General features: G+C 38.7%; 1 protein-coding gene across 1 annotated transcript in view; it reads right to left on the reverse strand.

The window, feature by feature from the left end:
* LOC121388067 (neuropilin and tolloid-like protein 2) overlaps positions 1-15,470 on the reverse strand; it is a 110,840-nt gene that overhangs the window by 35,824 nt on the left and 59,546 nt on the right. The window contains exon 2 of the mRNA XM_041519273.1: positions 10,100-10,153. Within this exon, the coding sequence (XP_041375207.1) occupies positions 10,100-10,153 (54 nt within the window). The remainder of the gene's footprint in view (positions 1-10,099; positions 10,154-15,470) is intronic.

The raw sequence follows: 15,470 nt of genomic DNA on the forward strand, positions 1-15,470 counted from the left end.
TAGTACATTTTATAAACCCCTCCAAAAAAACCCCAACCCTAAGTATAACATTCCCCACAACACTTTTAAACTGTTTAAATAACTTCTCTTTTTTCATTTCAACTTATTTGCAAGCTTATATCCAATTAAGGTTCAAGCATGTTGTCCTGGGCGCACACCGTAGCTATATCGGCTGTCGGTCAAGGACAGTAGGTTAGTGGTTAGTGAGAGTTTGTTTGGTTTGGTTTAACGACACCAATAGAGCACATTGATTTGTTAATCATAGGTTATTGGAATTCAAACATATGGTCATTTTGACATTTATAAAGAGGAAACCTGCTACATTTTCCCAATAGTAGCAAGGGATCTTTATATGCACCATCCAACAGACAGGATAACACATACCACAGCCTTTGATATACCAGTCGCGGTGCACTGACTCTGGCAGGAACGAGAAATATTCCATTGATGGGGATCGATCCTAGACCGACCGCGCATCAGGCGAGCGTTTTACCACAGAGTTACGTCCCGCCCCTGCTTTGTGAGAGAGAATTCGATGACGTGGCCTTGCACCTAACCACCGAGTCGTTAAAACTCGCTCTGGGTGGGAGCCGGTACCGGGCTGCCTACCCAATACCTTATGTCCGATACCTCAACCACGACACCACCGAGGCCTCTCATTATTATACATATAATTTGCACTCCAACAGTTATTATTACACGTATCATACCCACTCTCTTTGAATTATTTGCACTCCCCTATTTATTATTATGCGTATAATAGGCCTATGCACTCTTCACTACTATGTTTAAATACTGAATACATTCATTGTCTCTTAAAAGAACTTCGGATTGATAATAATTTAACTGCTATTCAATGAATACAATCCACATTCATTATTAGTCCCCTGTCGGTCCAACCGGAGGGGGTTAGAGGTTTCATCTCCGCCCTTCTGTCTGTCCGTCTGTATGTTTGTCCATCCGTCCGTCCCACATAAAGTTTTCTGGATGGTTTGTTTTCCACAATGCCTCGAGATATTGAGCTGAAATTTGGTATATAATTTTACTATATACCATTACACATCAAGTTTGACTTTCATGACGATTTACACATTTTGACCGAATTATAGTTCTTGAACATAGGGGATTTTGAAATTTGTTTTCCGGACTTTTTCCCCCTCCAATAATGCCTCAACATAATGAGCTGAAATTTTGCCTATAGCTTTATAGTGTACCATTATAAATCAAGTTTGACTTTGTTGACGATATACCTATTTTTGATAGAGATATAGCCCTTGAATTTTGGCGAAACGAAAATTAGTTTTCCAGACTGTTTTTGCAATGCCTCAATATATTGAGCTGGGATGTTGTGTATAGCTTTATAATATACTATTACCGATCAAGTTTGACTTTTATGACAATTTACCTATTTGTTTTTACAGAGTTATAGCCCTTGAACTTAGAAGATATGAAAATGTGTTTTTCGGACTTTTTTTCAGTGCCAGAAGATACTGAGATAACATTTTGTATATAGCTTTGTTATATACTTTTACGGTAAAGTTTAACTTGCATGGCGATTTACCCATTTGTTTTATAGAGTTATAGACCTTGAACTTAGGAGATATGAAAATATGTGTTTCGTACTTATTTTTCAATGCCTGAAGATACTGAGATGAAATTTTGTGTATAGCTTTGTCATCTACTGTTACAGATCAGGTTTAAAGGCATATTGTCACAGACCACTGACCTATTTAATGGCCTAACAAAATATTACCTGAACAAAAATAATTTGATTTGTCCCTAAATGTACTTTATTGAACCATCTTCATAACCGCCATACTCCATTTACTAATGATATTTTGTAAAAATAATTGAATTATGGCAATGGTCCATAATTCAAAAACTAAAATTGCCGAGAGGGTTGGCATGGATTTCACTCCATCATGGTTCAGTAAAGGTGATGCGATAGCTAGATTTGATTTCCAACAATTAATGTAATTTTTATTTATTATCTATTTTTAGAGAAATAAGGTCCTTAAATCCGTGACAGTATGCCTTTAACTCTCATGGCGATTTATCTATTTTAAACAGAGTTGTGGTCCTTGCACTTAGGAGATACAAACAATTGGTTGGCCCTGTAGGGGACATGCATTGCTTTATCTGTACTCCCAGAATGCTTGTTATACATATAATCTACACTCCATATCCATTACTATTCATTGTAATAATATGCATGCCCATTCATAAGTATACATGTGCATATAATGTACACACACTATTCATTATTATACACATAATCTACAAGACGGGTGCATTATCATACACTTCATATTTATTTTAATACATATAATTTATACTCCACATTCATTATTATACACATGGTTTACACACTTTTCTTTTATTATACATACAACCTACACTCTGCATTCATCAATATAAATGTATTCTGCATTCCAAAATTATGTCTATATATATATATGATCTATACTGCACATTCATCACTATACGTATAAAATGGAATGTGTGTATATATAATGAATGGGGAGTATGGAGTATACGTATAATAATGAATGGGGAGTGTAGATTATATGAATATCAATAAATGTAAGGTGTAGAGTATAAGTATAATAGCGAATGTGTGTGTGCGGGTGTACATTATATGTATACTAATTTACGGGTAGTGTAGGTGGTGCATATAACAATAAATAAGTAGTGTAGGTTATATATATAATAATGAATGGGGGATGTACATACTAATATGTATAATACTGAATGGGGAGTGTATATTATATGTATAATAATGGGTAGTGTAAGTGGTGTGTATAATAATAAATAAGTAGTGTAGGTTATATGTATAATAATGAATGGGGAGTGTAGATAATATGTATAATAATGATGGGCATAAGGTGGCACTTAACTGGGGTAGGGTGGGTCTGAAGTAATGATTTTTGGTTCTACAATATGAACCTGTTTCAGACCAAGCTTTGCAATGTTAACTCCGCATAATTCCTGTCATATTAATCGGAAGTAAGGGAAGCAAGAGATGGGTGAAGAGATTCTGGGATCCATCCGATCACCACATATGATGAGTTATTATTTTTATTCTGCAAATTTGCAAGAGTGGATCCAGGAATGGTTTGGCCTCCCTGGGTCCGCCCCTGATCCACATAGCCATCTAGATTCGCCACTGATATTTTTATCAACTTTTACAAAGTGCACTGGCCACACAAACATAACAAAAACACTAAAACATATCATTATGTGAGTGCTTAAAAAACTATTATTACCTACGTGTAATATAAATTGGAGAGTGCATATTATTCAGAGGGAGTGCATATTATACATATAGTACAGACTGGGGGAGTGTATATTACATGTATAATACGCACTGGGGTGTGCTTATTCTACGTATAATCTTGACTGTGGAGTGCAAATCCAGGGAAGTGCAAATTATATGTGACACCGGTCTAAATAGTGCAAAGTATTCCTTAAATAGGCGGAGATAATATTACAAAAACGTTCTTTAAAGAGAATAATTAGAAACGGGGCTATAGTTACATATGGATTACGCGGATTTAGTTGCCACCGTCATTAACGTTCCGGGCGTCAGAGACAATTTGTAAAGTATCCATCGAGTAAAATGTAGAAAATGTTTCCGGTTTCATTGAAAACACGTGTGCAATTGGCGTCAAGATATTTTAATTGAGAGGCAGTTTGAGGAAATAGCATAGATGGTGAACCTAGGTTAATACAAAAGAGTGTACCCGGTAAGGAAAGCTATGATAACGTATTGCAGTTGTAACAAAGAGCGTGTCAACGAAGAGCAGTCTACGTTCAGAAACTGTCTAAATCTACTTTCAGAAACTGTCTCAATCTACGTTCAGAAACTGTCTCAATCTACGTTCAGAAACGGTTTCAATATACGTTCAGAAACTGTCTCAATCTACGTTCAGAAACTGTCTCAATCTACGTTCAAAAACTGTCTCAATCTACGTTCAGAAACTGTCTCAATCTACGTTCAGAAACTGTCTCAATCTACGTTCAGAAACTGTCTCAATCTACGTTCAGAAACTGTCTCAAACTACGTTCAGAAACTGTCTCAGTCTACGTTCAGAAACTGTCTCAATCTACGTTCAGAAACTGTCTCAAACTACGTTCAGAAACTGTCTCAGTCTACGTTCAGAAACTGTCTTAATCTACGTTCAGAAACTGTCTCAATCTACGTTCAGAAACTATTTCAATCTAAAAGTAATGTTTGTTTCATTTAACGACGACACTAGAGCACATTGATTTTGTATCTTATCATCGGCTATTGGACGTCAAACATATGGTCATTCTGACACTGTTTGTTAGAGGAAACCCGCTGTCGCCACATAGACTACTCTTTTACGACAGCAGCAAGGGATCTTTTATTTGCACTTCCCACAGGCAGGATAGCACAAACCATGGCCTTTGTTGAACCAGTTGTGGATCACTGGTCGGTGCAAGTGGTTTACACCTACCCATTGAGCTTTGCGGAGCACTCACTCAGGGTTTGGAGTCGATACCTGGATTAAAAATCCCATGCCTCGACTGGGATCTGAACCCAGTACCTACCAGCCTGTAGACCGTTTGCACAACCACGACGCCACCGAGGCCGGTGTGTTTCAATCTACGTTCAGAAACTGTCTCAATCTACGTTCAGAAACTGTCTCAGTCTTCGTTCAGAAACTGTTTCAATCTACGTTCAGAAACTGTCTCAGTCTTCGTTCAGAAACTGTTTCAATCTACGTGCAGAAACTGTCTCAATCTACGTTCAGAAACTGTTTCAATCTACGTTCAGAAACTGTCTCAGTCTTCGTTCAGAAACAGTTTCAATCTACGTTCAGAAACTGTTTTAATCTACGTTCAGAAACTGTCTCAATCCACGTTCAGAAACTGTCTGAGTCTTCGTTCAAAAACTGTTTCAATCAACGTTCAGAAACTGTCTCAGTCTTCGTTCAGAAACTGTTTCAATCTACGTTCAGAAACTGTCTCAATCTACGTTCAGAAACTGTCTAAATCTACGTTCAGAAACTGTCTCAATCTACGTTCAGAAACTGTCTCAATCTACGTTCAGAAACTGTCTCATTATACTTTCATAAACTGTCTCAATCTAAGTTCAGAAACGGTCCAAATCTACGTTCAGAAACCGTCTCAATCTACGTTCAGAAACTGTCTCAATCTACGTTCAGAAACTGTCTCAATCTACGTTCAGAAACTGTCTCATTTTACTTTCATAAACTGTCTCAATCTAAGTTCAGAAACGGTCTCAATCTACGTTCAGAAACGGTCTCAATCTACGTTCAGAAACTGTCTCGATCTACGTTCAGAAACTGTTTCAATCTACGTTAAGAAATTGTCTCAATCTACGTTCAGAAACTGTCTCGATCTAAGTTCAGAAACTGTCGTCGTATTCAAGTGTTGAGGGACGGACAGTAATCCCCAAATCAGAAACAAACAATCAGAAAGTATTTGAAACAAAAATATGTTTTTATTTAACGACGCACTCAACACATTTTGACTACGATTATTTGCAATCTAATTAAAATTAGCTCCACTATTACATGTGGATCTAACAGCAGCCAGCTGGAGCTCATGTCCACCAATCAAAACCTTACTTGCAGAATCATGCCAGTGATTTAAAAATAATTTGAAAACATTCCGAATTATCCTGAGGGTATACGATATGTTTCGTGTGAATTACGAATGCCTTAAAACATGTTTTAATTATAAAATAAATAATTTGTGATATAAACCTGAAGACTGATTTTTTTTTTTTTTTTTTAAATAAATAAATAATTTGTAATGTAAAATTGAAGACTGATAACCCATCTCGTACGTATTGGTATGGTTCGCTGTACTGCGGCCACTAAAATAGACTCGCCCGATATTTTTAGAATTTGTATGCTCCCAAATAACGTTATAAAAGGCGAAGTGTGATTGGTCAATATTTAAATTATTATTTACGGACGAAATGTTACCTGGACATTGGAGACTACGCAGTGTTGTTAGCAATCTGATTAAAATTAATTCTACTGGTCTAAATAAGGCATTCGTAATTCACATGAAACATGTCGTATACCCTCAAGATAATTCGGAATGTTTTCAAATTATTTTCAAATCACTGGCATGATTCTGCAAGTAAGGTTTTGATTGGTGGACATGAGCTCCAACTGGCTGCTGTTAGATCTACATGTAATAGTGGAGCTAATTTTAATTAGATTGCGATTATTTGGCGTCGGACTTATGGTTAAGGACCACACATGAAATGATAAAAAACCCACTACCGCCACGCAATGGGCTACTCTTTCCGATTAGTAGCAAATAAACTTGTACATGCAGAATTCCACAGATAGGATAGTACATACCATCTGAAAATAGCTCAATGGGTCCACCGACGGGGATCGATCCCAGACCAACCGGTCATCAAGCGAGCGTTTTACCTCTGGGCTACGTCTTGCCCCTAACGTAGCTAATATATTTCGTTTTTTTCCCATTCGTTTTCCATTACAATAACCATCTAATTTGACGTTCACGGTGTTTTAATCTCGTGCGATACACGCGAATTGATATGTCTAGGTTTCTCGCGCTACTAGATACACGTTTCATTGCGCTATGACGAATCATCCGGGTTATCACCACTAAACACCGGTCTGTGTTAGGCTTATGTCAGATAGGTATTCTAACTCCAAGTACCTTTACTCTCAATATGTTCAATGTGGATACCTTGTGGTCGTAATACAATGTGGTTTTTTCCCCGGGGTTGTTGTAGTCGAACTATCCAGTCGTGATAAAATCTTCTCTTGTCTGGTTTTGGTGTGTTCTTGTTTGTTTGTTTGTTTGCCTGATTGATTGATTGTTTTTGCTTGTTTTGTTATGTTTCGGTTTGGTTTTTTCTTTTCTTTATCTTTTTTTAATCTTTTTTAAACCGTGGTGGTGGTGGGTGTATGTGAACGTGGTCCTGGGAGTGTGGAACCGTCGTGGTGGAGGTGTAGGACCGTGGTGGTGGGTGTGTAGGACCGTGGTGATGGGTGTGTGGGACAGTGGTGGGGGTGGGGGACCGTGGTTCTGGGTGTGTGGGACCGTGGTGTTGGGTGTATGTGAACGTGATGGTGGGGTGTGGGACCGTGGTGCTGGGCTTGTGGGACCGTGGTGGTGGGGTTATGGGACATTGATGGTGGTGGTGGTGGTGGTGGTGGTGGTGGGGGGGGGGGTGGTGGAACCGTGGTGGTGGAGGGGTGGGACCTTGATGGTGGGGTTGTGGGACCGTGGTGGTCGTGGTGGTGGTGGGGGGCGGGGGTTGGTTGGTTAATGTTGTTTCTTTAATAATCATCGAATCATGATTGCGTGCTTGTTTGCAGTTTTGGATCTTCATGTTTGGTGGTGGTTTTTATATTTCAATATAATTTTTGAAACATTTATGGAATTGTTCTCAGCGTTATTGTGATTGAGCTACCCAGACTTGTTCTGTTTTGTTTTTTTGTTTTGTTTTCTTTAATTTTTAAAAATCTTTTTTAATGTTGCAGGTGGGGGAGGGTGGAGTGGACGTTTTCATGGGTGCTTTTGCTTTGTTTGTTTGTATGTTTTGTTTTGTTTGTTTGTTTTATTTTTTGTTGTCATTGTTGGGGGCTTTTGTTGTTGTTTTTGTTTTGTTTGTTTGTTTGTTTGTTTTGTTATTTGTTTTGTTTGTTTTGTTTTGTTTTCCTTTTTTTTCGGGGGGGGGGGGGGGGGGGGGGACACTCAACCCACTGATCTAAATCCTGCCGCCATCTGGGATACAGTAGTAAATCTGCAAATATTGCTTTTATTCTTAGCTGAACGTAGCTTTATATCACTATACTGTGTTAGTGTGTGAACGTGGCCATGTAGCACTGTGATGTGTTAGTGTGTGAACGTGACCATGTATCACTATACTGTAAATGAATGAATGAATGTTTAACGACACCCCAGCACGAAAAATACATCGGCTATTGGGTGTCAAACTATGATAATGCAAATAAATAAAGTGATGATCAACATCAATATAAAAATTCAAGACAAACAAAAACAGTGTAAAGAACTGTACAAAAACACAAATATCACAGAATTTTACGGATACTGAATTTTACTCAAAACTTCAATTTTGTGCTGTATTGGCCATTCTCAAAGAGAATGTTACATCCCTGCATCACGGTGAGGTTACAGCACACGCAGGGGCACTATACTGTGTTAGTGTGTGAACGTGGCCATGTATCATTGTAATGTGTTAGTGTGTGTGAACGTAGCCATGTAGCACTGTGATGTGTTAGTGTGTGAACGTGGCCATGTAGCACTGTGATTTGTTAGTGTGTGAACGTGGCCATGTAGCACTGTAATGTGTTAGTGTGTGAACGTGGCCACGTAGCACTGTAATGTGTTAGTGTGTGAACGTGGCCACGTAGCACTGTAATGTGTTAGTGTGTGAACGTGGCCACGTAGCACTGTAATGTGTTAGTGTGTGAACGTGGCCACGTAGCACTGTAATGTGTTAGTGTGTGAACGTGGCCACGTAGCACTGTAATGTGTTAGTGTGTGAACGTGGCTATTTAGCACTGTACTGTGTTAGTGTGTGAACGTGGCCATGTAGCACTGTAATGTGTTAGTGTGTGAACGTGGCCATGTAGCACTGTAATGTGTTAGTGTGTGAACGTGGCCACGTAGCACTGTAATGTGTTAGTGTGTGAACGTGGCCACGTAGCACTGTAATGTGTTAGTGTGTGAACGTGGCCACGTAGCACTGTAATGTGTTAGTGTGTGAATGTGGCCACGTAGCACTGTACTGTGTTAGTGTGTGAACGTGGCCACGTAGCACTGTAATGTGTTAGTGTGTGAACGTGGCCATGTAGCACTGTAATGTGTTCGTGTGTGAACGTAGCTATTTAGCACTGTAATGTGTTAGTGTGTGAACGTGGCCACGTAGCACTGTAATGTGTTAGTGTGTGAACGTGGTTATTTAGCACTGTAATGTGTTAGTGTGTGAACGTGGCCATGTAGCACTGTAATGTGTTAGTGTGTGAACGTAGCCATGTAGCACTGTAATGTGTTAGTGTGTGAACGTAGCTATTTAGCACTGTAATGTGTTAGTGTGTGAACGTGGCCATGTAGCACTGTAATGTATAGTGTAAACACACGTTCAGACTAGACTTGAAACACTCCACTAAGTTACATACACGTATATATAGTAGCGTTATAACACTCAACCAAGTTAAATACACATACAGAGTATAGCTATAACACTACACTAACTATAAATACACATACATCGGGTATAGTTATAACACTACACTAAGTATAAACTGAGTATAAATACACGTACCGAGATTATAGTTATAACACTACACTAAGTATAAATACACCTACAGAGTATAGTTAAAACACTCCACTAAATATGAATACACATACGGAGAGTATAGTTATCATTCCACTAAGTATAAATATACATACAGCGGATATAGTTAAAACACTCCACTAAATACCAATACACATACGGAGAATATAGCTATAACACTCCACTAAGTATAAATACACACACAGAAAGAAAGAAAGAAATGTTTTATTTAACGATGCACTCAACACATTTTATTTACGGTTATATGGCGTCAGACATATGGTTAAGGACCACACAGATTTTGAGGAAAAACCGCTGTCGCCACTTCATGGGCTACTCTTTCCGATTAGCAGCAAGGGATCTGTTATTTGCGCTTCCCACAGACAGGATAGCACAAACCATGGCCTTTGTTAAACCAGTTACGGATCACTGATCGGTGCAAGTGGATTACACTTACCCATTGAGCCTTGCGGAGCACTCACTCAGGGCACTCACTCAGGGTTTGGAGTCGGTATCTGGATTAAAAATCCCATGCCTCGACTGGTATCCGAACCCAGTACCTACCAGCCTGTAGACCGATGGCCTAACCACGACGCCACCGAGGCCGGTAAATACACATACATACAGAATAGATTTAAAACACTTCATTAAGTTACACACACGTACAAAGGGTAGATTTCAAACACTCCAATAAGTATAAATACATGTATAGCAAGTAGACTTTAAAATAATGTTAATATGTTTCGTACTCACCTGTGTTTTTGTATCCCTCGATGACGCTTACAAGCAAAATAATGTTGACAGCACCTGAAATATAGAACCGAAACTAATTAACAAGAAAAAACTAATAGAGAGATAACAGCTTTTAATTTCTGAATTTTTATTAAATGTTAACACAGTAATATTGAACTTTAAAGGCATATTGTCACAGACCACTGGCCTATTTAATAGTCTAACAAAGTATTACCTGAACAAAAATAATTTGATTTGTCCCTAAATGTACTTTATTCAACCATCTTATAACCACTATAGTCCATTTATTAATGATATTTTGTAAAAATAAATGAATTATGGCAATGGTCCATAATTCAAAAACTAAAATTGCCGAGATGGTTGACATGGATTTCACTCTATCATGGTTCAGTTAAGGTGATGCAATAGCTAGATTTGGTTTCCAACAATGAATGTAATTTTTATTTATTATCCATTTTTAGAGAAATAAGGTCCTTAAATCCGTGACAGTATGCCTGCCTTTAAGTGATAATCAAATCAAAATGACGAATTTCATATTTTATTTGTGTTGTTGGTAAAACCGATGTTACATGAGGTGAATCATATTTGATGGTGTTTATCTACATCAGTCGTGATGCTATCAACATTTTGCCCTCCACATTTAGGTCGCAATTCTACCAAACTGGAACTTAAATAGTTCGCCGTTTGTGGATTACATTGTTCATGATATTGCACACACATAAGGGTGTACATTGTTCATGATATTCCACACACATAAGGGTGTACATTGTTCAAGGTATTGCACATACATAACGGTGTACATTGTTCATGATATTGCACACACATAAGGGTGTACATTGTTCATGATATTGCACACACATAAGGGTGTACATTGTTCATGATATTCCACACACATAAGGGTGTACATTGTTCAAGGTATTGCACATACATAACGGTGTACATTGTTCATGATATTGCACACACATAACGGTGTACATTGTCCATGCTATTACACACACATAAGGGTGTACATTGGTCATGCTATTCTACACTCAAGAGTGTAGGTTTTTTGTGCCATTCCACACACATAAGGGTGTATACATTGTTCATAATTTTCATAAATGTGTACATTGATTATTATAGTTTGCACATACTAGGGTGTACATTGTTCATCCAAACAAATAAGGGCGTATATAGTTCATGAGATCCCATGCACACTAGGATGTAATCTGTTCATGATATTCCACGCACATTAGAGTGTAATCGGTTCATGATATTCCACGCACATTAGGGTGTAATATATTCATATTTCAAACGTATTTGCATTCTATTTATGATATTTCACACACATAAGGAGTACACTGTTAATGATATTTTATACAAATAAGTACACTGTTCACGATATCGCACACATATAAGGAGTACACTGTTCATGATATTACACACATATAAGGAATACAATGTCCATGGCATTCCACATACATGGTTCATAATATTTCAAACGTATTTGCATTCTATTATGATATTCCAAACACATAAGGAATACACTGTTAATGATAGTTTATACAAATAGGCACACTGTTCGTGATATTCCACACGCATAAGGAGTACACTGTTCATGATATTCCACCCACATATGCACACTGTTCATGATATTCCACAAACATAAGGAGTACACTGTTCATGATATTCCGCCCATATAAGAACACTGTTCATGATATTCCACAACTATAAGGAGTACACTGTTCATGATATTCCACACACATAATCACACTGTTCATGATATTCCACAAATATAAGGAGTACAGTGTTCATGATATCCCACACACGCAAAGAGTACAATGTCCATGATATTCCACACATATCACGGGGTATTCCACACACGTAAGAGGTAAACTCCTCTGATGGCCATGGTATTTCACAAACATAACCGTGGGGGGAAGCATTGCTCTTGATATTTCACAAACATAACAGGGGGGGATATTGTTAGTGATATTAAAAAAAATATATGAAATCCAAAACCAATGACGACCCTGTAATGTATGTATGTATGATTCACTAATTGCAGACACATGTGTGTGTGTACGGAACACATGGAAAGCCTCCAACATAAACATCACAGTCCAGTCTGTGCTTCGTTTTAAGTAAATAACAAATGGCCTCATAATTGAATCATAGAGCCCATTTAGCCGTGTGATAGGCTACTAATGCAGGCAAATTGTGAACAGTCTTTATGAGACATGCTCGTGTAACACTAGAGTCCGAATAAACACAGTGTGCATGAGTACAGCAATAGTCTAACAATGAAGCCTTTGTTTTCACGCGATTTTACTTACTGTATTTAGTCTCTGCGGACAGACACCGTCCTCGGTGGCGTTGTGGTTAAGCCATCGGACTACAGGCTGGTAGGTACAGGGTTCGCAGCTCAGTACCGGCTTCAACCCGGAGCGAGTTCTTAAGGGCTTAATGGGTAGGTGTAAGACCACTACACTCTCTTCTCTATCACTAACCACTAACCAAGTAACAACTAACCCACTGTCCTGGACAGACAACCCATATAGCTGAGGTATGTGTCCAGGACAGCGTGCTTGAACTTTAATTGGATATAAGCACGAAAATAAGTTGAAATAAAATGTCAGGCGGGATGTAAATGCAGAGGGGGCTAGGGTGGGGCCAGTAGGTAATGAGTTCGACACCCAGTACTGGTGCCACCCACAGTAAGTTTTAATCAGGCAAGGCGGAAGCAAGTACACATTGGCGGGGAAAGGGGGCGCTTACTGAGATCGAGAGCGCAAAGCAAAGCTTCTAGGGGGGGTAGGTGTTATGCTCCCCCGTAAAATTTTCAAAACTAGATGTCCTGAAATTCAATTTACTGCATTCTACAAGTAAAATTAATCTCTGCCTTAAAATTTACTACCAATAATATTTTTGATTCAGAATTATTGTTAATGGCACAGTGAATAAACATAGGCGTACGGGCTCCCATTTTTGTAGGGGTGGGGCGGCAGGTTGGTTTTTGTCCGAATTAAACAAAAATTCTACGCATTACTACGAAACAGCTATACATGTTTGCAAACGAATCACTACGCATTGTTACATGGATTACAACTAATTTTGAGGGTAGAATGATGGAAATACATGGTAAAAAGCTATCAGGTTAGCACGTTTTGCCCACATATCTCTATGATTTTGCCCGAATTTGAGGTTTTGCTCCATCCCCCTCCCTGCCCATGTCTCGTACGCTTATGTGAATAACGCCTATCACTGTCTTAGTGCTAACAACTAAGTACTGCCTTGCACACACAGCCAAGACAGCCGAGCTGTGTATTCAGGGCAGCGTGATTCAACGTTAAGACGATAGAAATACGAAAGTTAATTCTAAAACTAAAACCGATGTCGGTCTATTAAATTAGTTTTTTCTGTAACTTAATATTTCGATTATTTTTCCTCATCTAATCGCATTATAGACACAGGTCAAAGTGGATGGCATTACAGTCACATGGAAGTGAATCGCATTACAGCCACATGATAGTGAATCGCATTACAGTCACATGAGAGTGAATCGCATTACAGTCACATGGAAGTGAATCGCAGTACAGCCACATGATAGTGAATCGCATTACAGACACATGATAGTGAATCGCATTACAGTCACATGAGAGTGAATCGCATTACAATCACATGAGAGTGAATCGCATTACAGTCACATGATAGTGAATCGCATTACAGTCACATGAGAGTGAATCGCATTACAGTCACATGGAAGTGAATCGCATTACAGTCACATGAAATCGCAGTACAGCCACATGATAGTGAATCGCATTACAGACACATGATAGTGAATCGCATTACAGTCACATGAGAGTGAATCGCATTACAGTCACATGAGAGTAAATCGCATTACAGTCACATGGAAGTGAATCGCATTACAGTCACATGATAGTGAATCGCAGTACAGTCACATGAAAGTGAATCGCATTACAGTCACATGAGAGTGAATCGCATTACAGTCACATGAGAGTGAATCGCATTACAGTCACATGAGAGTGAATCGCAGTACAGACACATGATAGTGAATCGCATTACAGACACATGATAGTGAATCGCAGTACAGACACATGATAGTGAATCGCAGTACAGACACATGATAGTGAATCGCATTACAGTCACATGAGAGTGAATCGCATTACAGTCACATGAGAGTGAATCGCATTACAGACACATGATAGTGAATCGCAGTACAGTCACATGATAGTGAATCGCATTACAGACACATGATAGTGAATCGCATTACAGTCACATGAGAGTGAATCGCATTACAGACACATGATGAGAGTGAATCGCATTACAGACACATGATGAGAGTGAATCGCATTACAGACATATGATGAGAGTGAATCACATTACAGACACATGATGAGAGTGAATCGCATATGATGAGAGTGAATCGCATTACAGACACATGATGAGAGTGAATCGCATCACAGACTCATGATGAGAGTGAATCGCATCACAGACACATGATGAGAGTGAATCGCATCACAGACACATGATGAGAGTGAATCGCATCACAGACTCATGATGAGAGTGAATCGTATTACAGGCACATGAGAGTGAATCGCATTAAAGACATATGAGACTGAATCGCATTACAGACACATGATGAAAGTGAATCGCATCACAGACTCATGATGAGAGTGAATCGCATCACAGACACATGATGAGAGTGAATCGCATTACAGACACATGATGAGAGTGAGTCGGATTACAGACACATGATGAGAGTTAATCGTATTACAGGCACATGAGAGTGAATCGCATTAAAGACATATGAGACTGAATCGCAGTACAGACACACGACGAGAGTGAATCGCATTACAGACACTGGTCGTAAATATCGTTTCATTGTTAATGGAATATCGTTTCACTGATCATGAAATATAATTTTGTTTTTCATCAAATATCGTTTCAGTGTTCGTGAAATATCGTTTCAGTGTTCGTGAAATAATGTTTCATTCAAGAATATACTTTAATGATCAGGATTTCTGTGGGTCTTTACACCCAACCCCTTCAATTAAGTAAATGTCCGGGGCAAACAATTTGCCGTGGAAAAAATAGTGTCCACGGCATTTTCCACGACAATTTTTCCGTTAACATGTTTGCAACTCTGAAATATAAGTAAATTTGAATGATTAGTTTGTTATTTGTGTTGTTTGCCAATATGCAGTAAGATTATTTATACCAGTGGCGGTATTCGTTGATTAAAAGTGATATAACAGTTAACGCGCGAATGACACGTGCTCGTTCAAGAGCAATGGGGTTACAAGGGGATGACAATTGATCATATTTAGCGTATTCAGTCCGCGGTGACGTACCATTTCAATTTTTATAT

The sequence above is a fragment of the Gigantopelta aegis genome, chromosome 14 (assembly GCF_016097555.1).
Source record: "Gigantopelta aegis isolate Gae_Host chromosome 14, Gae_host_genome, whole genome shotgun sequence".
Lineage (NCBI taxonomy): Eukaryota > Metazoa > Mollusca > Gastropoda > Neomphalida > Peltospiridae > Gigantopelta > Gigantopelta aegis.